This window comes from Bos javanicus, chromosome 13, assembly GCF_032452875.1.
Source record: "Bos javanicus breed banteng chromosome 13, ARS-OSU_banteng_1.0, whole genome shotgun sequence".
Taxonomy (NCBI): domain Eukaryota; kingdom Metazoa; phylum Chordata; class Mammalia; order Artiodactyla; family Bovidae; genus Bos; species Bos javanicus.
This window is the reverse complement of record NC_083880.1, coordinates 51840276-51866061: the sequence shown is the minus strand read 5'-3', so window position 1 is coordinate 51866061 and position 25786 is coordinate 51840276. Positions and strand designations below refer to the sequence as shown.

General features: G+C 39.6%; 1 protein-coding gene across 3 annotated transcripts in view; it reads right to left on the bottom strand.

Annotated features, from left to right (window-relative positions):
• The window catches only part of DNAAF9 (dynein axonemal assembly factor 9), a 173199-nt gene that overhangs the window by 133024 nt on the left and 14389 nt on the right, over positions 1 to 25786 (bottom strand). For all 3 annotated transcript variants that reach the window (XM_061436679.1, XM_061436680.1, XM_061436681.1), the window contains exons 2-6: positions 17370 to 17449; positions 7975 to 8094; positions 3440 to 3564; positions 2238 to 2334; positions 1115 to 1221 (exon numbers count right to left, since the gene is read on the bottom strand). In XM_061436679.1, coding sequence (XP_061292663.1) covers positions 1115 to 1221; positions 2238 to 2334; positions 3440 to 3564; positions 7975 to 8094; positions 17370 to 17449 — 529 coding nt within the window. The remainder of the gene's footprint in view (positions 1 to 1114; positions 1222 to 2237; positions 2335 to 3439; positions 3565 to 7974; positions 8095 to 17369; positions 17450 to 25786) is intronic.

The following is a 25786-nucleotide window of genomic DNA, read 5'->3' as shown; positions in this document are numbered from 1 at the left end:
CTGGTTTGGGGCAAGAAGAATGGGGCTGATGTGGTGTGTGTCTTCTTCATCCCTACAGCCCATGTTCCTCTACATTACAGGATTTGCCAGGTGAACCTCCAATCATTTCTCAGGGACACTGCTACTTCTCAGAAGGAGGCAAAAGAATCAGTCCTGGACCTTGCTTCCAAAGATCCCACTTACTCTATCCCTAAGAGTATGGCCCCATTTCCAGCACGTCTGGTTTCCTGAACTGGGAGCAGATCATTTCAGTGGGGATCCTATGGAGGCATATGGATACTAAGTCATCCTTCCTAATGCATACCCTAGATGATCCCCTCTTCCAGTTCTCATTCATTAATTCACTTAACAATACTTAACTGGTCATCTTCTAGATGCAGAACACTGAAAAAAAAGATACTGTTCTTACCATAAAAGCTAATCTTTTTATTCCTTTAGTTGTTGTTTAGTTGTTAAGTAGTGTCTGAGTCTTTTCTGATCCCATGGACTATAGCCTGCCAGGCTCCTCTGTCCATGGAATTCTCCAGGTAAGAATACTGGAGTGGGTTACCATGCCCTCCTCCAGGGGATCTTCCCAACCCAGGGATTGAACCTGCATCTCCTGCATTGGAAGGTGGGTTCTTTACCACTAGCACCACCTGGGAAGCCCCTAGTACACAGTACTTATACAAAATTCTGCACTTTCCCTTTCATTGCCCTTAAATAGTTAAATTATACAAACTTCTGAGATACAAACAACAATAAGAATGCTTTTGTTCTCCAGAAACTTCCAATCCAGAGGCCAGGGGTGGGTGAGTGGGTAAGTGGGTATGACAGATATAAGTGACATAGGACAGTAAAAGTTATGAGGAGTCAGCCTGGGGTGCTATAGGTAACTCAGAATGGAGAAAAAAAGGAGGACAGAGAGAAGCTTTACGAATAAAGGCCATAGGAGCTCACTTTGCAGACTAGCCTTAAACAGCAATAATTTTCCATTTCAAATACTTTAAACTGTCCCATACCCTTTGGAGTCACTCCCAGCTTTCTAGAGTGTTATAATGAACACCCACACTGTGGGCCTTCATAAAAACAGCTTAGTGGCAGAAAAACCAAACATGCTGCTTTTCATACATACCTCATATTTCATGGTAAAAAATCCATCCCCTCCAATGCCCTCAAGAGCAAAGGCCTGTACAACAGGCCACTTCTCCACTACAAACATATCAAATATCTGCAAGTGACCTAGAGGAATCAAGTACAACATGTATCAAATTTCATCCTGAATACAGCAGTCTAAACCTGATCTAATGTGCTCAGAAAGGCATCATTTCTTACAAGTTCACCACAGCCTCATCTAGCAAAAAAAATACCAAAAACTGAAACAGATAAAATGGTTAGATATTAACACTAGAAATACAAAATGAAAGTCAAGGAAAAAACAAAATACAAACAAGTTACAAAAATTCAAGTTTCTCCATATTTTCACATTCTGGTTTCCAGGGAAAGTAAGAAAACAAATAGTGGCCTATTATATCTGACTTGTATCCCTAAGTGGATATATTTATTAACAGACCAAAACTTGACTCCTTTCCCTTAAAAAACACATAGCTAACCAACTTCCTCAAGGGAAAAGTATGAAATCAAAATATTTCCTTCCCTATTATTATAAGGAAGGAAACATTAAATGTACAAGTTTTTTTTTTTTTTTTCCTTTTAGTAGATAAAGACAGAAGCACTGCTAAACTTGCTGATCTTTTCTCTCTGTTTTTACACTTGTTTTTTTGGCCATGCCCCACAGCATATGGGACGTTAGTTTCCCAACCAGGGATTCAACCCACACCCCCTGTAATGGAAGCACGAAGTCTTAATAAGCACTGGATCACCAGGAAAATCCCCTATACATTATTTTTGAGCATCACCGTCAGCATATTTTTAACAGCTACCCAAATTACTATTTCTTATTGGCAAGAGGCGCCACAACTATATTTCATCTTTAATAAGTGGTACAGACTAGATCCTCATGAGTCCTTCAATCTGATTGCTGGTAGCATGCTGTGATGCTGCAGAAACTTCAGTTATGAACAAAAACTTGCATAGCAAAGTCCTAAGATTTCATTCTGCCCGATCCTCTCTGCCTTTACTGAAAACAGATCAATGGGTTTTCCAGATGAATGTCTCCACTGAAAGGAGAAGTAAGGACTTTCGACTCATACGCCAGCCCAGCAAGGTTCTAAAATGGATGACTGTCAGATACACACCTTGGGAGCTATAAGGAATGCCAATTCTACTGCAGTCTCGAACCATGTCCACAAAGCTGGCAATTTTAAATTCTTCTGCAGCTTCCTCATCTTCATACTAAAGAAGGAAATTAAAGGAATCAGGCTCTAATGAGACATCATATAAAATTCCATATTTCCTCTGCATTTTTATTAGTTGTCCCAAATGTCCCATGAGGGGTTTTTTTTTTTGGTAGCCATGCTGTTCAGTTTGAAGGATCTTAATCCTATGACCAGGGAATGAACGCATGTCCTTGGCAGTGAAAGAACAGAGCTCTAACCACTGGACCACCAAGGAATTCCCTTCAAGAGGGTATTTTTAAAGCCAGCTTTTTGTGTCTGTTGATCAAAAACACATCATTCTCTTACCTTACACCACACACAAAAATCAACTCAAAATGGATCAGAGACCTAAATTCAAGAGATAAAACTTATCCTCAAAAATCTCCCAAATGGGGGACTTCCTTGGTGATCCAATGGTTAAGACTCAGAGCTCCCAATGCAGGGGGCATGGGTTGGATCCCTGGTTAAGGAGCTAAGGTACAGCATGCCACACGGCACAGCCAAAAACAAATTCCCCGAATGCTCATATGGAAAAAGGGTTCTAAACTTACACTGGGTCCCAACTTCCATGAAATTCTAAATCTTAAGCCCCAATTTGATTTCTATCCAAACTCTTAGAAAGGGTCCAAAGGGAAAAAGAAACAAATACCAAGAAATCCAAACATGGGAATGTCACAGAACGGCTCCTGGGGCCATTCCTAGGCCTGAGCAAATGGGCCCAAGTTGGGGATGAAGAAGCAGGGCAGGAAGGTAGGTTCATAAGCCTACTATTAGGTCACAATTTTAACAGTTCTTTTCGCCTTTTTCAGGCATGTAATTTATTGCTGGGGTAGCTTCATAATGAAATATGAAAAGTTCCACTAAAACAACTTTTTTGTGAAACCACATTTCACAATTTGATTTGGGGTGGGGACGGAGTCATGCCACATGGCATGCAGGATCTTACTTCCTTAACCAGGGACTGAACCGTGCCCCCTGCAGTGGAAGTTCGGAGTCCTAATCACTCGACTGCCAGGGAAGGCCCCAATTTAATTTTTTTAAGGACTTTCTGTTCCATGTCTCTTTTTTCCTGAAGTATCCTTAGAGTGTCTCTACGTTTTTATTTTATATTTTCTCCTCACCTCATTTTCAGTCATGCAGTGGAAATGCAGATTTCTCCAATGGGCCACATAGGGTAACAGATAGCGATAATTTACAGGATTACAGTACAGATGGACACTATCTGATTTAATCAATATAATCACATCTGTAAGAAAACAAAATTAAAACACAAGATGGTCAGAGGATTTCCTTTAGACACCTTCTGCCCACATAATCTGTGAAACCATTAAAACTACCTCAGAAACAACGTAACAAAACTCTAAACTGAAAAATTTTAAATTAGGCAACATGCTTCAAAGTGACTGTAGAACACTCAAGTGTGGACAGCAAAGATTTCCTCATCCCCACACAACACTTCATCCATTGTAGCGCTCTGGTTATGGTAGAATAAGTCAAAAGAACAGCCTTCAGTGCATTTCATAAAGTTCAACAAAGCAAAGTCTGCTGTACCAAACTCAGCTGTGTTCTTCACTGTGGAAATAAATAGTAAATGGCAACTCTGCAGCTAAAAGTCACTGAGGCAGGAAAACAGCACAGAATATGGCCAGTGACCGGTTCTCCTGCATACATCAGTGTCTAAAGCTCTTAGTTTGGGTCAAGGCAAATTGTGGGCCTGAGGACATCACTTTCCTTGTGACCTGGGAAAGGTTACTATATACAAGGGTGAACTCTGTACACAGGAGAGGCTGAAAGGAAGGAAGGAAAGGCAAGTGGACAAGGCTTCTATAAATAGATCAACAGCTCACAGATACAAGGAATAACAATCAGTGTTGCTGGGTCAAATAAACAAAGCAATCCCAAAGGTGCAAATAAAACCAAGTAAACTAACAAACGGGGGCTTCCCTGATGGCTCAGATGGTAAAGAACCTGCCTGCAATGTGGGAGACCCAGGTTTGATTCCTGGGTTAGGAAGACCCCTGGACAAGGGAATGGCAACCTACTCCAGCACTGTTGCCTGGAGAATGCCATGGACAGAGAAGCCTGGCAGGCTAGAGTCCATGGGGTCACAAAGAGTTGGACACGACGGAGCAACTAACACACACTAACAAATGAGCCAAGGAATAGGGCAGGAATATTAAAACAGTTTAAACACTAAGAAAGTGTCACACTTTCAGAAGAAAAGCAGAGGCTTCATTCTATGGCTCCTCAGATACCAGAGCCATTAGGCCTCTTTCTAACAACACAATATTTGGGAAAGGGCTGGAGGAGATGGCTGGAAATGAGAAAGGAGCATGGGAGCGGAGAGCAACTGAGGCACCAGGCTTAGGGCAATGCTAACATGTAACACAGTGTGACAGATAATAATCTACAAAAACATAAAGCCCAGTGAATACTGATGTCAGCTGACTACACAGCTGGGTGGCCTCATGAAATAAAGCTCTATGATTATGACCTATAAAATCACTCTAAGCTCCACACTCAGTCAGATCCAAGGTGTTCAAGGGATCACAGAATGGAGCAGCCTCTTCACTGCTGACTCTCAGCTAAGTGCTGGACTTAAAAGGCACCATGGGATGGGAAAGAGTCCGCCCTCTCATCCTTCTGGGAGACTTACTCTGAATCACTTGTAGCTGACCTGCTTAACAGTGAGAGTTTGACATCACTGAGAGCTTCCTGTGTCGACTGTACTCTATACTGATGTACAACATACTGCAAAGAATTAGGATCCAGTAAAAGAAATCATGCAACAGCCACTAAACCGAATGAAGCATGCTTGGATCTCACAGGACTAAGGTTATCACCACAAGTAAATTTTAACAGAGTACACAGGCAGGTAAAAGAAGAAAGCGTAAGAGAACTGGATGAACATATAAACTATTTTAAAAGTTTTTTTTTAATAAATTCTTTGTATTTGCCTCTTTTTCTTTCAGATAATTAGGGATTGTAATGCAGAAGATAAATCTGGTAAACTCACCTTTCTAGCTATTTGGATTTAAAAAATGAATTAATTTGGAAGAAAATGCTCATTACAAGCCTTCACTGTGCTAGGCAACAGGATAAAGACAGAGATAAGCAGAAAAGAGGACTTTTGAGGACTTAAACTATTTCTTTTATTTCAATATTGTAGTGTCCTTAGCAACCTTGACTACAGTGAATGAAATGTGTGGCTGCACAAGCATCTGCCTTTTTATAATTCTCAATGAGCTGCCAAAATGAATTATTTCCAAACCAGTAGATGTTATACAGTGTAAGAAAGCAATTTTTAACATCAGAATCTGAAACTAAATTTGAGTTAAAAAAAATTACTAGAAGGGATAATTTCAGCCTGCTCTTTCCACACTAATAAAAAGAAAAACTTTAACAAATCTCTACTGATAGATACTACTAAGGACTTTACTAAGAAATTAGAAGAATTTTCATATACACTAGGCCAGGGTTCTTCAACTTCAGCACTACTGACATTTAGACCAGAACATTTTTTGTTGTGAGGAGCTGGCCTATGTATGCATCATAGGATGCTTAGCAGCATCTCTGGCTCTACCCACTCTGCCCAGCTGTTACAATCAAAAATGTCTTCAGCCAAATGTCCCTTGGGGGATAAAACCCTCTAGTTGAGAATCACTGCATTAGATTCACAGCAAGATTATTTCAACATCAGATTTTGCATCCCCCAGCTGCTTCACAAGAGCTGTCTCTTGTCCATTTTGATTTGTCTATTCCCGTGTCTTCTGATCCATCTGGCAGACAAGTCATGATGCTAAGTATGTGATATCAGAGATAGCTCTTGGGCATCACCCCCATAGCAGCACAACCACAGGGTGAGTGTCTCAAAGCGAGAAAAGGGGAATGTTAGCAGAAAGACTGCATTGTAATCACAGGCACCATCATAAATTACAGTCACATAGAAAACAATGCCCAAAGACAGGGCAGGACAAAGAGCCTTTGTTCCTAAACTGAAGATCTACATGAAATCTTCCTTGTAGGAGAACCTTGCAGGCTCGTCCTTGACTTACAGTTGAAAGTGCTATCATAGGACAACAGCATATAACATGAGCCTTCCAGCATGTAGAGGCAGTAGGAAATTTACAGGAAAACTAGTACCTTGCCAAGAAGATATAATGTCAAATACTGATGTTTACCATTTCCTCTAAAACTGATTTATCCAATAAACATACTCTGAAAACTACTTGTCACTCAGTTCAGTTCAGTTGTTCAGTCCTGTATGACTCTTTGCGACCCCAAGGACTGCAGCATGCCAGGCTTCCTTGTCCATCACCAACTCCCGGAGGCTACTCAAACTCATGTCCATCATGTCGGTGATGCCATCCAACCATCTCATCCCTGTCGTCCCCTTCTCCTCCCGCCTTCAAACTTCCCAGCATCAGGGTCTTTTCCAATGAGTTGGTTCTTCACATCAGGTGGCCAAAGTACTGGAGTTTCAGCTTCAGCATCAGTCCTTCCAATGAATACTCAGGACTGATCTCCTTTAGGATGGACTGGTTGGATCTCCTTGCAGTCCAAGGGACTCTCATGAGTCTTCTCCAACACCACAGTTCAAAAGCATCAATTCTTCAGTGCTCAGCTTTCTGTACAGTCCAACTCTCACATCCATACATGACTACTGAAAAAACCATAGCTTTGACTAGATGGACCTTTGTTGGTCAAGTAATGTCTCTGCTTTTTAATATGCTATCTAGGTGAGTTATAGCTTTTCTTCCAAGGAACAAGCATCTTTTAATTTCATGGCTGCAGTCACCATCTGCAGTGATTTGGGAGCCCAAGAAAATAAGATCTGTCACTGTTTCCATTGTTTCCCCATCTGTTTGCCATGAAGTGATGGGACCGGATGCCATGATCTTCGTTTTCTGAATGTTGAGCTTTAAGCCAACTTTTTCACTCTCCTCTTTCACTTTCATCAAGAGGCTCTGTAGTTCTTTGCTTTCTGCCATAAGGGTGGTATCATCAGCATATCTGAGGTTATTGATATTTCTCCCAGCAATCTTGATTCCAGCTTGCGGCTTCATTCAGCCTGGCATTTCGCATGATGTACTCTGCGTATAAGTTAAAAAAGCAGGGTGACAATATACAGGCTTGACTTGACGTACTCCTTTCCCAATTTGGAACCAGTCTGTTGTTCCAGGTCTAGTTCTAACTGTTGCTTCTTGATCTGCATACAGATTTCTCAGGAGGCATGTCAGCTGGTCTGGTATTCCCATCTATTTCAGAATTTTCCAGTTTGTTGTGATCCACACAGTCAAAGGCTTTGCCAGTCAATAAAGAAGAAATAGATGTTTTTCTGGAACTCTTGCTTTTTCGATGATCCAACGGATGTTAGCAATTTGATCTCTGGTTCTTCTGCCTTTTCTAAATTCAACTAGAACATCTGGAAGTTCATGGTTCATGTACTTGTCACTAGTCTATTATCTAGTAGGTGACCAAAAGCATATTACTTAACATATCAGCAAAGAAGAAATGTTTTTCATTAATAAAAGAGCAAAAATTTATGGGAGCGCAGGCTATTTTAAATTTTCCATAAAAGGGCATTGAAATAAGCATTCAAAGGAATAAATTATGTAACTTCTCTCTCACACAGAGTCTACCAATATATACTTACCATCTAAAACTTCTTCAGAAAACCCTGTTTTCTCAAAATCACTGGCATTTTGATTGTACAAACCAAGCAGAAGATAATTTGCCAGCTCTCTGCAGCCTTCATTGTACCTGCTATCGATTCCTGCAAGACAAAGAAGGTTCTGATCAGCTGTACTGTACTATGGGAGAAAATGAGTCCCAATAGTTTGTCCCTGCTCAGCAAAACTGTGATGGTTAAGTTAAAGGTAGCACCTCGGACCAGTTTCGTGCCAGAAACCAAACTAAACAACTCTCTGTGAAAGAAGTAGCCTCAGCATCAAGTATTCTTACATGGATTCAATATCTGAATACCTGAGATGGTGAAACAGCACAGAATACAGAAGTTATTAATTTAATCAAATGAAATTTTTGAGGATAGAAGTTACCAGAAAATACAGTCCACACCCTGTCAGAGGTGGTTAAAGATTTTGTAATACTTCCAGTTGGAATAGGACTAGGCATCAGAAAAAGTATTTTCTTCTCAAAACGACCTTTATCAAAACAATGAAATCAAATAGAGGAGAATTAAGGTGGTTTGAGAAGAACTCAAAGAAGTGAAAAGAGGACAAGTGAATGAAACCACAGACATCCATCTTCTCACAAATATTTATCAGGCCTAAAGCCGTGCACTGTGCTGGATGCTGAAGCATGCAAACATGCCTACAAATGGTCCTCATGAAGCTTACAGTCTAATGGGGCTGGGTCAGAGACTAATGAAAAGGAAATTAAAATACTGCCTTCATAACTGCCTTTCAATGCCAAAGGCACATATACTATTTGGTTCCTGTCTATGTGTAAAAGCCCAGAGCCGTAGCTCTGGGACATGTCAAGGGCAGGGAGCAGTCTATGTAAGATTGAAGGGAAGGGGCTGTGGCAGAAGGAGCTCAAAGAATGTAAATACAGCTGGAGCTTGGGAAACAGGACTGCCAATGGTTTTTCAGAGCAGTGAAAAGTGAAAAGTAGTGGGCATTCAGGCCAGTAGGGCTGAGAGAGGACTTCTGTGGGAAGACTACTTTCTCAGCTAGATCAAAGCAGCACAGTCCTCTTCTATCCCAACCAACACTTCAGTGAAGAAAGGGATAAAAAAAAAAATCAAAAGTGCTAGAGTTAAAAATAACCAGTGGGGAACTTCCTTGGTGGTCCAGTGGTTAAGAATCCACCTTCTAATGCAGGGGATGTGGGTTCAATTCTTTGTTGGGGAACTAAGATCCCACATGCCAAGGGGCAACTAAACCTGTGCGCTGCAACTACTGAACCCGAGTGCTTCAGCTAGAGCTTCCTCAGCTGGAAGGATCTAAAAGCAATGACATCCCTGTAGCATACACAGTACGTAGATCTTGGTTTCTAATACAATTCTCCAATAACAGAAATCAGGGCTCCTTAAGAGCATGGGTGTTTTGAGGACTGAAGCAGGTAATAGACAAAATAAGACTGGAGAATCTTATACTGTCAGAAAATACAGAAGTGCTAAACAGACTAAAACTTCGATGAGGATATATCAAAGGGAGGGACATAGGAGTCAACCAAAAAAGCTCCAAATGGTCAAGCTGATACAATTTGAAGTAGCAACGGAATATAACCTAAAGCATAAATGAAATAATACTAGATTTTAACTCAAAGTATAAAATAAATATTCATGAATTGATACTGATACAAACAAATGACTGAAATAAATGAGGGAGAAAAGACAAATATCCCATGAAGAAGAATTTCAAATAATTTATGTAATTACTATCCTCTGCTCAAGGCAATGGGGTATGAACCCTACTCCTTAGTGTGTAAGCTGCATAGTGACTTCCTCCCAGAGGACAGTATGGACGGAGGGGTGGGGAAAAAAATTTATAGTACAGAATGTCACAAATACTATCTCAGACAAATGATGAAAGTCAATATTCACTGAAAAGTCTTGTTGTTAATATGTACTCTCACTATCATGTGAAGAAAATGGCATGTTACTTCACTGATCTTCCACTCCAAAGTCCACAACTCCAGTCTAATTATGAGAAAAACAAAAGAAAAATCCTAATAGAGGGATTTTTCTAGTACTAGTACTTCATTATTACTCCTCAAAACTGTCATTAAGGTCATCAAAAACAAGGAAAGTCTGAGAAACTGTTATGGTCAAAAGAAGCCTAAGAAGACAACTAAATTTCACATGGGATCCTAGAACAGAAAAAGGACATTAGGTAAAATTTAAGGAAATGTGAAGCAACTGTGGACTTCAGATAATAATAATATATTAATACTCATTAATTGGGCTTCTCTGGGCTCAGCTGGTAAAGAATCCACCTGCAATGCAGCAGACTTGGGTTTGATCCCTGGGTTGGGAAGATCTCCTGGAGGAGGGCATGACAACCCACTCCAGTATTCTTACCTGGAGAATCCCATGTACAGAGGAGCCTGATGGGTTACAGTGCATACGGGCACAGAGTCGGACACAACTGAAGCAACACAGCATGGACACACAATAGGGGAAACTGGATGAAGCACACATGGGAACGCTGTACTACTCTCTTTGCAATTTTTCTGTAAACCTAAAAATTGTAAAAAAATCTAAAATTGGGCTAAAAAATTATTTTTTTTAAATGGAACTCTCAAGAACTGCTGGTAAAAATATAATACAGTAGAACCACTCTGTATGCAAATGTTACAGTAGTTTTATTTGTAGGTCCTAACTGGTATGTACATACAATAAAACAATAATTACCAATAAAAAGAGACATATTCATGATAGATGCTACTGTAAGGATGAATCTCAAAATAATTATCCTAAGTGAAAGAAGTCAGACAAAAAAATATATACTGTATGATTCGATTTATATAAAACTCTGAGAAATGCAAACTAATGTATAATGACAGGAAGCATATTAGTAATTGCCTAAGAGTGGAGAAGAGACAGAATGGAGACCCTACAAAAGGACACAAGGGAACCTAGAGTTAGTAATAGCTACGTACATTATCTTGACTGTAGTGGTACTCTCACATGTATACACATACGTCACCCCTTAACCGAAGTAAAGTTCAATGCTGTAAAGAAATATACTGCATAGGAACCTGGAATGTTAGGTCTATGAATCAAGATAAATTGAACGTGGTCAAGCAAGATGGCAAGAATGAACATGAATCACTGAACTAAAACGGAAGGGAATGGATGACCACTGTACCTATTACTGTAGGAAAGAATCTCTTAGAAGAAATGGAGTAGCCCTTATAGTCAATAAAAGAGTCCAAAATGCAGTAATTAGGTGCCATCTCAAAAACAAAAGAATGATCTAAGTTCGTTTTCAAGGCAGACCATTAAACATCACAGTAATCCAAGCCTATGTCCCAACTACTAAAGCCAAAGAAGCTGAAGGAGAACGGTTCTCTGAGATCCATAAGACCTTATACAAACTAACATCAAAAATAAGATATACTTTTCATCACAGGATTGGAATGCAAAAGGAGGAAATCAAGAGATACGTGGAGTAACAGGCAAGCTTGGCCTTGGGATACAAAATGAAGCAGGGCAAAGGCTAACAGTTTTGTCAAGAGAACACGTCATAGCAAACACCCTCTGCCAATGACACAGGAGACAACTCTACACATGGAGAACACCAGATGGTCAACACTGAAATCAGACTGATTATATTCTTTGCAGCTGAAGATGGAGAAGCCCTATACAGTCAGCAAAAATAAGACCTGGACCTGACTGTGGCTCAGATTAAGAACTCTTTATTGCAAAGTTCAGCTTAAACTGAAGGAAAGTAGGGAAAATCACTAGATCATTCAGGTAGGACCTAAATCAAATCCCTTATGATCATGCAGTGGAGGTGATGAAATAGACTCAAGAGAATCTATTCCTTATATATTATATATTATGTAATCTATTCCTTATATATTATTATAGAACCTGACAGACACAGTACCTTAAGAACTATAAACGAGGTTTGTAACACTGTACAGGAGGCGGTAACCAAAACCATCCCAAAGGAAATGCAAGAAGGCAAAGTGGTCGCCTGAGGAGGCTTTACAAACAACAGAGAAAAAGAAGAGAAGCATAAGGCAAGGGAGAAAGGGAAAGATACACCCAACTGAACACAGAATTCCGAGACTAGCAGGGAGAGATAAGAAAGCCTTCTTGAGTGAACAATGCAAAGAAATTGAGGAAATCTAGAAAGGGAAAGATTAGAGATCTCTTCAAGAAAACGAGATGTCAAGGTAACATTTCATGTGAGGATGAGCATGGTAAGAGACAGAAACACTAAAAACCTAACAGAAGCAGAAGAAATTAAGAAGAGGCGGCAAGAATACAAAGAAGAATTACACAAAAAAGATCTTAATAACCTGGATAACCATGATGGTGTGGTCAGTTACCTAGGGACAGACATTCTGAAATGTGAAGTCAAGTGGGCCTTCAGTTCCGTTCAGTCACTCAGTCATGTCCGACTCTGTGACCCCATGGACTGCAGCATGCCAGGTTTCCCTGCCCGTCACCAACTCCCAAGCTTACTCAAACTCATGTCCATTGAGTTGGTGATGCCATTCAACCATCACATCCTCTGTCGTCCCCTTCTCCTTCTGTCTTCAATCTTCCCCAGTATCAGGGTCTTTTCCAGTGAGTCAGTTCTTCCCATCAGGTGGCCAAAGTATTGGGAGTTTCAGCTTCAGCATCAGTTCTTTCAATGAATATTCAGGACTGATTTCCTTTAGGATGGACTGGTTGGATCTCCTTGCAGTCCAAGGGACTCTCAAGAGTCTTCTCCAGCACCACAGTCCAAAAGCATCAACTCTTCAGTGCTCAACTTTCTGTATAGTCCAACTCTCACATCCATACATGACTACTAGAAAAACTACAGGTTTGACTAGACGGACCATTTTGGGGAAAGTAATGTCTCTGCTTTTTAGTATGGCTGGTCATAGCTTTTCTTCCAAGGAGCAAGCATCTTTGTGTGTGTATGTGTAATAAAGTTTTATTAAAGTATAAAAGAGAAAGCTTCTGACATAGACATCAGAAGGGGGCAGAAAGAGTGCCCCCCTGCTAGTCTTTAGCTGGATGTTACAGAGCTACCAGCAGGCTGCTAATTACAGAAAGGGAATGTCTCAAAACCCACAGCCTGGAACCAAGCCCCTCACCCACAACATGCATTTTGAGATAACTCCGGCATAAGGTGAGTCATCCCAGGCCGTAAAATGATTGCCATGAATCTTGAAGAAAGGCAGGTTTCCAAGTAAATATATAGTTTCACTAACATAGATTAGGAGAACAATGTATGAGTAAAACAGTGGTTTGTTCTGAGTCTTAAGCAGAACCAACTTGAAGAAAGAGTCTAGGGTAAATACATAGTTCATTAACATAGCTTAAGAAAAACATTTCTATAAGAAAAACACATAGGTTAGCTCAAGAAAAGTTAAGTTCAGGTGGAACCAGGTGTCATCTTGGCAACACAGACTTTTAAGAGAAACTTCCTTTTAAATTTGTGTAGAGAAGGGAAAAAAATCTGACACTTGTAGTTTGTTTCCTCCTGCCACTTAAGAGAGAGATAAAAAACGTCTGACACTTGCAGCCAATTTCCTCCGTTTGGAGACCCCTAGCCTTCCTGCCTGTTAACCTCTCATTCCCCACTTTTCTTTTAGGAGAATTATGTTTCCTAGGGAAAGGGGGGCATCGTTCTCATTCAGTATTGCTTCCAAGCGGATAAGGGGCATTGTGCCTAAATTGGTGAGGCAACATATGCTCCTAACCCTCATATAGAGGGTCTCTGATTCAGGGGGCCCAAGTAATAGTTGGAGGGAGGACCTAAATCAAATCCCTTATGATTGTACACCGGAAGTGACAAATAAATTCAAGGGATTAGATCTGTCAGACAGAGTGCCTGAAGAACTATGGACAGAGGTTCATGACACTGTACAGGAGGCAGGGATCAAGACCATCCCCAAGTGGGCCTTGGGAAACATTACTACAAACAAAGCTAGTAGAGGTGATGGAATTCCAGCTGAACTATAGCAAATCCTAAAAGATGATGCTCTTAAAGTGCTGCACTCAATATGCCAACAAATTTGGAAAACTCAGCCATGGCCACATGATTGGAAAAGGCCAATTTTCATTCCAATGCCAAAGAAGGGCAATGCCAAAAAATGTTCAAACTACCATACAATTGCACTTATTTCACATGCTATCAAGGTAATGCTCAAAATCCCTCAAGTTAGGCGTCAGCAGTATGTGAACAGAGAACTTTCAGATGTACATGCTGAATTCAAAAAAGCAGAAGAACCAGAGATCAAATTGCCAACATTTGTTGGATCATAGAGAAAGCAAGGGAATTCCAGAAAAACATCTACTTCTGCTTTGTTGAGTATGCTAAAGCCTTTGACTGTGTAGATCACAACAAACTGTGGAAATTCTTCAAGAGATAGGAATACCAGACCACCTTACCTGTCTCCTGAGAAATCTGTATACAGCTCAAGAAGCAACAGTTAGAACTGGACATGGAACAATGGACTGGATCAAAATTGGGAAAGGAGTACGAAAAGGCTGCATATTGTCACTTGGCTTATTTAATGTATATGTGGAGTACATCATATGAAATGCCAGACTGGATGAATCACAAGCTAGAATCAAGATTGATTCATACAGAGCAACAAAGGAGACACAGATGTAAAGAACAGACTTCTAGATTCAGTGGGAGAAGGAGAGGATGGGATGATTTGAGAGGATAGCACTGAAACATGTACATTACTGTATGCAGAATGGATGACCAGTGCAAGTTCCATGCATGAAGCAGGGCAACCAGGGCTGGTGCTCTGTGACAACCTGGGGGGAGGGGGTGGGGAGGAAGGTGGTGGAGAGGGGGCTGGGGAGGAAGATGGTGGCGGGGGCGTTCAGGACGGGGGGACACATGTATGTCTATGGCCAATTCATGTTGATGTATAGCAAAAGTCACCACAATATTGTAAAGTAATTATCCTCCAATTAAAATAAATAAGTAAATAAAAAAGATTGCTGGGAGAAATATCAACAACCTCAGATATACAGATGATACCACTCTAACAGCAGAAAGCAAAAAGGAGCCTCTTGATGAGGGTGAAAGGGGAGAGTGAAAAAGCTGACTTGAAACTCAGCATTTCAAAAAACTAAAATCATGGTATCCAGTCCCATCACTTCATGGTAAACAGAAGGGGGAAAAGTGGAAACAGTGACAAATTTTATTTTCTTGGGATCCAAAATCACTGTGGACAGCGATTCTAGCTATGAAATTAAAAGATGGTTGCTCCTTGGAAGAAAAGCTATGGCCAATCTAGACAGTGTATTAAAAAGCAGAGACATCACTTTGTCAACAAAGGTCTGTATAGTCAAAGCTACGGTTTTTCCAGTAGTCATGTAAGGATGTGAGAGTTGGACCATAAAGAAAGCTGAGCACCAAAGAATTGATGCTTTTGAATTGTGGTGCTGAAGAAGACTCTTGAGAGTCCCCTGGACTGCAAGAAGATCAAGCCAGTCAATTCTAAAGGAAATCAACCATGAATATTCATTAGAAGGACTAATGTTAAAGCTGCAGCTCCAATACTTGGGGCACCTGATGCGAAGAGCCGACTCACTGGAAAAAACCCCAATGCTGGAAAAGACTGAGGGCAGGAGACGTGGGTGATAGAGGATGAGATGGCTGGATAGCATCACACTGACTCAATGGACATGAATTTGAGCAAACTCTGGGAGATAGCGAAGGACAGGGAAGCCTGCCCAGCTGCAGTTCACGGGGTCACAAAGAGTCAGAAATGACTTAGCGACTAAACAGCAACAACATACATATGTCAAAACTTATCACATTGTACCCTTTAAATATATGCAGTTTACTATACATGAATTAATACCACCATAAAACTGTTTTTTTTACAAAGGTTAGCAGAAAATCAGTGAAAACATTTCCTATATCATAAGAACTAAATAGCAAATGCCAAAGTGGAGGGAGTCAGAGTTGCTAGGAAGGATACTGCAGGGGTTAGAAGGCTAAATTAAACCAACCAACTGATCACGAGATGCTATGATAACTCTAATTACCCCCCAAAGTAGAATTCACTAAACTCCTGAAGTTGTTTAAAAACATACAAGTGCCTCATTGACTTCTGGCTTCACAGCTCTTTGTCCTAGAGGTTTATTAACTTTTTACCTTAAACTTCACATACCCACCTTCAAACATCAATTTCTGCAAGATTTGTGTTTTCATTTTACATATATATATATATATATATATATATATATATATATATATATATATGTATCTGGTCTCATGGTATTCTTTAGGTTGACCCTTTTTTCAATCCTTTAGTATTTGTATTCAAGTTGCCCACGTGATCGATTTTATGCTGCCTATTTTTACTAGGTTGAGCCTTAACTAACAGAAATAATAGCATAAGTACAGTAACAAATAGGTGGTTTTATTCAAAAGTAACTTCATGGCAGAGAGAACCCCCACCCCCTTTATTGGCTGCAGCTGGAAAGAGAATCCAGTGATTGTTGTTTCAGCATTTGAAACCAATGACTGGAATTCTAGGCCCACTGTAAACTATGTCTCTTGAGTAAGTGAGTGATGGAGTCAAAATTCAAACCCAAAACCTGCTTGGCTCCAGAGTGCGTATTTCAAACTCCAGTGTGCACTCTGCACACTGACTCTCATAAGTTTAAATGAAAGTGCTAGTAAGTGAAAAAATAAAATTATGCATAGACTATCTAAAGGACAAAAAAGAAAGTGGTTCACTTCTGGTGGGAAGGAAATTAGAAGGCTGACAGATAAACAACCTGATCCAAGCAAGTTTTATGACTCAATACTGTGAATGTAAATGAAAATGAAATAAAGAAGGAGACTGATCTGACATAGAAAAATCTCCAAGATACACTTATCAAGTGAAAATTTTTTCAGTTAGGTTAGCAACAATATACATAAAATGTTCCCTTTTGTGTTAAAAAAAAATACAGTTGATGTTATCTCTTGGGGAGTGGAACTGGTATCTGGGATGATTAGAAAACTTCATTACTGTGTACTGTCTTAATTTTTCTTTCATAGTAAAAGAAAGTGATAAAGAATAAACACCCAATTCTGTCACTCTATGGCCCTAGGCAAGTCTGTTTTGTCTCCCAGAGTCTCAATTTCGCCCCCTTACAAGGATCACTGTGAGGAGAAATAACATAAACAAAGTGCCTACTCTGTGGTACAGGCTCCCTATTTCACTGATACGTCAGTGGACTTCATTAAAACAGCAACAGATTTAAGGGGAACAAGGGCTGGGAGAAGAATACTAACTCACAGCTTGTCTCACAGTGATGACACTATTATTAATATCTTCCTGTGAACAGAAGCAAGTTGCCCCAGCCCTGAGTCCCAGCTTGTGAAAAACACTGACCTAGGATGCAGAGGATCCCGTCGGGTCGAGACTTGCTGCTCTGGGTCAAGATGCGCTGAACCTGGCGGAGTCGACTGCAGCTGCAATAAGAAAAGAAATCAGCTCCCTGAGTGCCAGCACATGAAGGCATGAGAAAGAAAATGACAGCAAGTGATGGAAACTGTTCTCTGTCTGACTTTGACGTCAGAATCATAAAAATAAATTACGTATTCTTTTTTCTAATATTTTGTGGAAGAGATTATGCAGAATTGGTCTGTAGACTAAGTCTGAACTGCTGATTATAAACTGTATGGTCAGTGGCTCTCTCATTCAACAAAGAATGGAACCAAAGGCCCTGTCATAATCAATGCTAGACAGGACTAGAACCCAGCAGCTGACCAGAAGAACCTCCAATGTCTTAATTTTGAATATTATCAAAGAAGAGTTTCTACACTAATTTGTCCTAACTGTGGTCCTTATTGATCTGTTAAAAACAAAAAACAAGCAGATAAAAATCAAACTAAGGACCAGTGAGTGTCATCACAACTACCCCCATAAGTGTGTCAGTACATGGTATTTCTTGCTGTATCATCCTGCCAACTACGCCAACTGTCTTGCTGTTCACACTGTTCACTGAACCCAGGGTAGGCAAGGGGTGCGTGGGCAAGCTGGAAGAAGACTCAAGGAGCTGTAGGAACTGCAGTCGTGTTTAATTCTCTCTGGGCTGGCATAGCAGCCATACGGCAGCCATGCTGCATTCTCTCTTGGTTGACCCAGTGGATGCAGCCATAACACAGCCTCAAGGGCTTATCAAGTGGAAATTATACAGGTTTACAAAATTAAAATGGACCAAGTGAGTACACTGTGATGTGTGTGCACAGTGCTGTAAATCATCTCAGCTGTTACATAACCATATATTTACAAAAGGTGGGGGTGAGACAGCCTGACCACTGCCATCTTGGCTAATTCGATCTTTCTCTACAGAACTGCTCCATTTCTGTGCAAATCTCTGATTCCACTGATGTTAGAGACATACTCTTCCTTCCAAACAAAGCATAAGGAGAGGTACTTCCGGACACTGATATCACTTCTAAGGACCCCATGCTTTCCGTATCAATCCCTTCTCCCTCCCAGATTCTGAGAGTGGTTCACTTTCCTGCTTGAGACTGATCCTTCCATAGGGTCTGTCCATATCACCTTCTGGTCCAAGATCTGTCTCCACTATTCACCCCTTAAGGCTCTTATATTAATTTTCCCCCCCTACAGTCAACATATTCCCAATCGTTGTTGTTTGGTCACCCAGTCGTGTCTGACTCTTTACAACCCATGGATGCAGCACACCAGGCCTCCCTGTCCCTCACCATCTCCTGGAGTTTGCCCAAGTTTATGTTCATTGCTTCAGTGATGCCATCCAGCCATCTCATCCTCTGACTCTCTCTTCTCCTTCTGCCCTCAATCTTTTCCAGCATCAGGGACTTTTCCAGTGAGTCAGCTGTCCACATCAGGTGACTAAAATACTGGAGCTTCAGCATCAGTCCTTCCAGTGAGTATTCAGGGTTGATTTCCCTTAAGATTGACTGGTTTGATCTCCTTGCTGTCCAAGGGAGATAAAACAAGACGATTGCTTCTTGGCAGGAAAGCTATGACAAACCTAGACAGTGTGTTGAAAAGCACTGGAAGAGTATGTCTCTAACAGCAGTGGAATCAGAGATTTGCACAGAAATGGAGCAATTCTGTAGAAAAGTGAATTAGCCAAGATGGCGGTGGCCAGGCTGTCTCACCCCCACCTTTTGTAAATATACGGTTATGTAACAGCTGAGAGGATTTACAGTTTGTCTCAGGAGTCTTCTCCAGCACCACAGTTTGAAGGCATCAATGCCTTGGTGCTCTCCCTTCTTTACAATCCAGCTCTCACAACCGTACATGACCACTGGGAAGACCACAACCTTGACCATACAGACCTTGGTCAGCAGAGTAATGTCTCTGCTTTTCAACACACTGTCTAGGTTTGTCATAGCTTTCCTGCCAAGAAGCAACTGTCTTCTGATTTCATGGTTGTAGTCACCATCCACAATGATTTTAGAGCCCAAGAAGAAATCTGTCACGACTACCATCTTTTCCCCTTCTATTTGTCATGAAGAAATGGGACCGGATACAATAATCTTAGTTTTTTTAATACTTAGTTTTAAGCTGGCTCTTTCACTATCCTCATTCACCCCATCAAGAGGCTCTTTAGTTCCTCTTCACTACCTAGAAGCCCCACCACATCCTCATTATCTAAGATTCTCCATAAACCTACTACAATAACTGTTCCATCCATAACAGTCAGACTCCATCCTCACTCCTCTGTTCTAGTACACTTGTCCTATACTCATCCAAGCAATAGTATTTCCAGCTAAATAACACCATTTCCATGTCTTGAATTCCCTTTTCCCCCTGTTCTTTCTGACGTTCCCACACACCAAGTCCATGACTTAGTGGTCCTTATCACTACCTTCCCTCAAGACGTTCACCATCTTCTACCTAATACCAAAACCAGACAAAGACAGCACCAAAAATATAGAAACATACAAATAAATATCTACCATGAATATAGATACAGAAATCCTCAATAAAATATTAGTAAATGTAAGTCAACAACATATAAAAAGAATTACACACTACGGCCAAGAGGGATGAAAGTCTGGAAATCAATAAATATAATCCCTAATCTAACAGGCTAAAGAAGGAAAAAAAAAATCATATGACCACATAATTGATGCAGAAAAATCTGAAAAAATTCAACACCAATTCATAATTTAAAAAACTTAGAAAACTACAAATAGATGAGTTTCCTCAACTTGATAAAATCAATTTTGGTTTTGATACCAAAAAAAACAAACAAAAAAACCCTCCAAAGCAAATTCTGGGATATACTTAATGGTAAAAAAAAAGAAAAGAAAAAAAACACGGAACAAGAAAAAGATCTATGCTCTCATTAACCCATTCAACATAATACTGGAAGTTCAAGCCAATGCAATCAGGCAAAAAAAGGAAATAAAAGGTATACAGATAGAAAAGGAAGATATTAAATTATTTGCATAGATGACACAATGGCCTATATAGGGAATCTCACAGAATCTATAAAAAATCTTAGAATAAGTGAGTTCAACAAAGTCATAATATCAACATATAAAAACCAACTGTATACATGAACACAGAAATTAAAAATATAGTATCATTTAAATATAAACTGAACAAAACATGAACAGTACTTACATCCTAAAAAATACAAAACATTGATAAAGGAAACCGAAAAAGATCTAAGTAAGTGGAGACACTCAACATAATATATATGTCAATTCTTCTCAAATTGATTTATAGGTTTAACACAATTCCTATTAAAATCCTAGCAAGATTTTTTTACAGACATAGACAAGATCACTCTAAAACTTAGAGGGAAAAATAAAGGAACATTCAAGGACAGTGAGAACTGTTTAGAAAATGAATAAAGTGGGAGGAATCACTATGTCTGATCTTAAGACATATTATATAGCTAAAGTAATCACGACTGTGGTTCTGGCTAAAAGACAGATACATAGACCAATGGAATGGAACAGGAACAACAGAAATAGACCCAAAAATATAGCCAAGTAATATTTGAGAAAGCATGGAAAGTAACCCAAGAGAGGAAAAATAGTCTCTTCAATAAATGGCGTTGGAACAACTGGATATCCATAGACAAAAACATGAACCTTAACCAAAACCTTATAACTGGCACAAAAATTAACTCAAAAGAGATCATGGATTTAAAGATTTATATATAAAATCTTTAAAAGAAGAGAAGAAAATATTCAGGATATAGGATTCAATGAAATTCTTAGACTTGACACCAAAAGTATGATCCATTAAAAATTGATACATTAGACTTCACCAAAATTTTAAACTTCTGCTTTGTGAAAGACTATTGAGAGAATGAAAAGGCAAACTACAAAATGGGAGAAAATATTTGCAAATCACTTATTTGAAAAAGCACAATACAAAAAAACTCAAAACTCAACAGCAAAAAAAACACTCCAATTAGAAAATAGGTCAAGGTATAAAGAAAATTTTCTCAAAGTGGATAGAGAAATGTCACATAAACACATGAAAACAGATTCAACATCATTATCCATTGTTGTTGTTGTTGTTCAGTAGTTAAGTCGTGTCTGACCATTTGCAACCCCATGGACTACAGCACCTCAGGCTTCCCTGTCCTTCACTATCTCCCAGAGTTTGCTCTAATTCATGTCCATTGAGTTGATGATACTATTTAACCATCTCATCCGCTGCTGCCCCCTTCTTTTTCCTTCAGTCTTTCAGGGTCTTTTCTAATGAGTTGGCTCTTTGCATCAGGTGGCCAAAATATTGGAGCTTCAGCTTTGGCATCAGTCCTTATGAATATTCATAGTTGATTCCCTTTAGGATTGACTGGTTTGATCTCCTTGCTGTCCAAGAGACTCTTAAGGGTCTTCCCCGGCACCACAATTCAAAAACATCAGTTCCTGGGCACTCAGCCTTCTTTATGCTCCAACTCTCACAACCGTACATGACTACTGGAAAAACCACAGCTTTGACTATATGTACCTTTGTTGACAATGTGATGTCTCTGCTTTTTAATGTCGTCTAGGTTTATCATAACTTTCCTTCCAAGCAGCAAGAGTCTTTTAATTTCATGGCTGCAGTTACTGTCAGAAGTGATCTCTGGAGCCCAAGAAAATAAAATCTGTCATTGCCTCCACTTTTTCTCTATTTGCCATGAAGTCTATGGCTATATCACCCTGAACGCACCTGATTTCACCTATTTGCCATGAAGTGATGGGACCTGATGCCATGATTTTAGTTTTTTTAAAAAATGTTGAGTTTCAAGCCAGCCTTTTCACTCTCCTCTTTCACACCCATCGAGAGGTTCTTTAGTTCCTCTTCACTTTCTGCAATTAGAATTGTATTATCTGCATATCTGAGGTTGTTGATATTTCTCCCAGCAATCTTGATTCCAGCTTGTCATTCATCCAGTTCAACATTTCACGTGATGTGCTCTGCACAGAAGTTAAATAAACAGGGTGACAATATACAGCATTGTCATACTCCTTTCCTAATTTTGAACCAGTCAGCTGTTCCATGTTAGGTTCTGATTGTTGCTTTTTGACCCACAAACAAGTTTCTCAGGAGACAGGTAAGGTGGTCTGGCATTCTTATTTCTTGAAGAATGTTCCACAGTTTGTTGTGATCCACACAGTCAAAGGCTTTAGCATACTCAATAAAGCAGAAGTAGATGTTTTTCTGGAATCCCCTTGCTTCCTCTGTGGTCCAATGAATGTTGGCAATTTGATCTCATAGATTAGAGAAATGCAAATTAAAACCACAGTGAGACACTACTATACATCTACTACTAAAATAACAAACAGTGATGATATCAAATGCTGGTGATGATTCAGAGAAACTGAATCACTTGCAGATTTCTGAAGTAAATTAAAGAAGACATCAATAACAGAAATACATTCATATTCCTACATTGGAACTTAATATATAATATTATATATTTAATGCCAGACTCCTCTGTCCAGGGGATTATCCAGGCAAGAATACTGGAGTGGGTTGCTATCCCTTTTTCAGGGGATCTTCCCAACCTAGGGATTGAATCCATGTCTCTCATGTCTCCTGCACAGGCAGGCAGGCTTCTTACCACTAGTGCCACCTGATAAACTGTGGTCTATACACACAATGGAATATCATTCAATCTTAAAAAGGACAGAAATTCTGACACATGATAATACATGAAATAAGCCGTAAGGACCTTACAATAAGTGAAATAAGCCAGTCCCGAAAGGACAAATATTGTATGATTCCACTTTTATGAGGTACTTACAACAGACAAATTTACAAAGACAGAAAGTAGAATGGTGGTTGCCAGGGGACGAGGGGATGAGGTGGAGGAAGGAGTGGGGAGTTATTGTTTAACAGGTACCAGAGTTTCAGTTCTGCAAGATGAAGAGTTCTGTGGATGGATACTGGTGAATGTAGCACAATAAGGTAAAAATCCTTAATGCCACTAAACTGTACAGTTTAGATGGTAAATTTTATGTATATTCTGCCATAGTTTAAAAAATTTTAAGTTTAAAGAAGCCAATGTCATGTAAAACAGAAAAAACAGAGAGGGAGAACTCTTGTAATAAAGAATAGTAAGTCAGTGCAACTTATTAACCTTAATTTGATTTAAACAAAACCAACCAACCAACCAACCCAAGGGAAACATCTATAAGACATCTGACAAAAATTTGAGTATGCCTCTATTACATATTAATAGAATATTATCTATTATCCAGGGCATATTCAAATTTACTATCAATTTTCTTAGCTGAGATAATATTATGGTGGTTACATAGTAGAACGTCCTTTTTCAGTGAAGTGCCATGATGTCTACAAAGTGCCATGATGTCTACTACTATGTCAACATAAAGAGTTTAACAGAAAAAAGAATGAAAAAAAAGAAAAACTAAAGACAATGCACACAGGCAAAGAGTCAAAACTGGTAAATCTAAGTGATGGGTATATTCTTGTACTATTCTTTCATTTTTTCTGTATTGTTTGAACATCTTCATAATAAAAATCTGGGGCTAGACATAAGGCGGAAAGGCAATGGCACCCCACTCCAGTACTCTTGCCTGGAAAATCCCATGGACGGAGGAGCCTGGTAGGCTGCAATCCATGGGGTCGCTAAGAGTCAGACACGACTGAGCGACTTCACTTTCACTTTTCACTTTCATGCATTGGAGAAGGAAATGGCAACCCACTCCAGTGTTCTTGCCTGGAGAATCCCAGGGACGGGGGAGCCTGGTGGGCTGATGTCTATGGGGTTGCACAGAGTCGGACATGACTGAAGTGACTTAGCAGCAGAGATAAGGGGGAACATGTGGAGTAACTCAGGGTTTTGGAAGCAGCAGAATTTAAACTGCAACATGATTAAGATTAAAGTAAGAAAACTCTATCCCTGGGAAATGGTTGCCTATCCATCCCCACTTTCTCATGTTTAATATAAGATTCATCTTGCAATCATTCTCTGCACTAGAAAGATTTCGTTAAGTTGGTCCTTTGGTCCATTTCCCAATCCTGGCTGACTACCAAGTTACCAAGAGCTCGAGTTTTCAAGCTCAGAACCAGCCAGTGCCAAAAAGCTTTAACAGGTCATGTGACCAGGAAAAGCCAGTTCCCCAACTACTGCTATGGGAAGCCAAGACAGGAGCAAAAGAGGGTTTTTTTGGCCAAAGCAAGTAGAAGCAAATAAAATGTAGGAAGATCTTTCTCTTCCCAGAGTAAAACATTAATAACATTTTCTTGTAAAATGGCTAGATCTAAATTTAGATCTTTTTTTCCTTTGAACGTTTTCTTGCTTCCCAATTTTTGACTAGAACATAGCCTATCACTGAACCATTAAACTTTTCATTTACTGAAATATTTATCTATTTAAAAATCACCTATTAAGTATAAAGAAAACCAAAATATTCATATTCCAAGCACTCAGAATTAACCTACATTAGTGCTTTTTTCAGTTATGTGAAGTATTAATTATCCTTTTTTATTTAAAAATCAGAACACTACATACGAAACTTAAGTCTTCACTATTCCCCACCCTCAGAGGTGACCATTATGAGTTTTCTTTGTATCCATCCAGTCTTTTTTCCTTTTCAGTAGAAACTTTCAGTTCAGTTCAGTCGCTCAAAAACACACACCAAACCCAGCACTAGCACTGCCCTGTAGCTTTCAGGTCTACCTGAACAAAAGCTAGCACATCTCGAGTAGAAGGCCTGTGGTCACCTGCAACGCTACAAAGTTTCTCCTTTAGAGTATCTGCAGAGGGTCAAAAGCAGACTAAACAACGACAGTGAACGCTCAGCACAGCCAGAAATACAGTTTTTATCAAATAAGCTGCTTGAATACTATACTTCTCACTTTCGTTGGATTCAGCCTCAAAATCTAGACATGACAAGTGATACGGCAAAAACAAGACCTAAACAGAAGCAGTCTGCCCAGATCACAAGGCTGAGTAAAGATTAACAGCATCAGAACCTGAGTGACCAAATATCCTGGCTCTGAACTTTACTTTCTGATGTACCTCACTGATTTCCTGACAACAAAGTTAGCCTCAGACACAGTATTTCTGAATTCTTAACAATCACCTCTGTTCTCCCCACTGTCCATTTTATACTTATTAGTTAGTTCACTGCTCATTGCTGTTATAACAATTACTATATACATAGCTAAGTATATTTTGTTTGTGTTTTATTATCATGGTTCCCTGGAAATGGGAGAAATTTTGCAATTTTTATTTTTGTCTGTTTTTCTTCATAATTTACGCTTTTTGATTTTTAAAATCAAACTATTAAAACATGAATATATTCTCCTTATATGCTTTGTGGTTT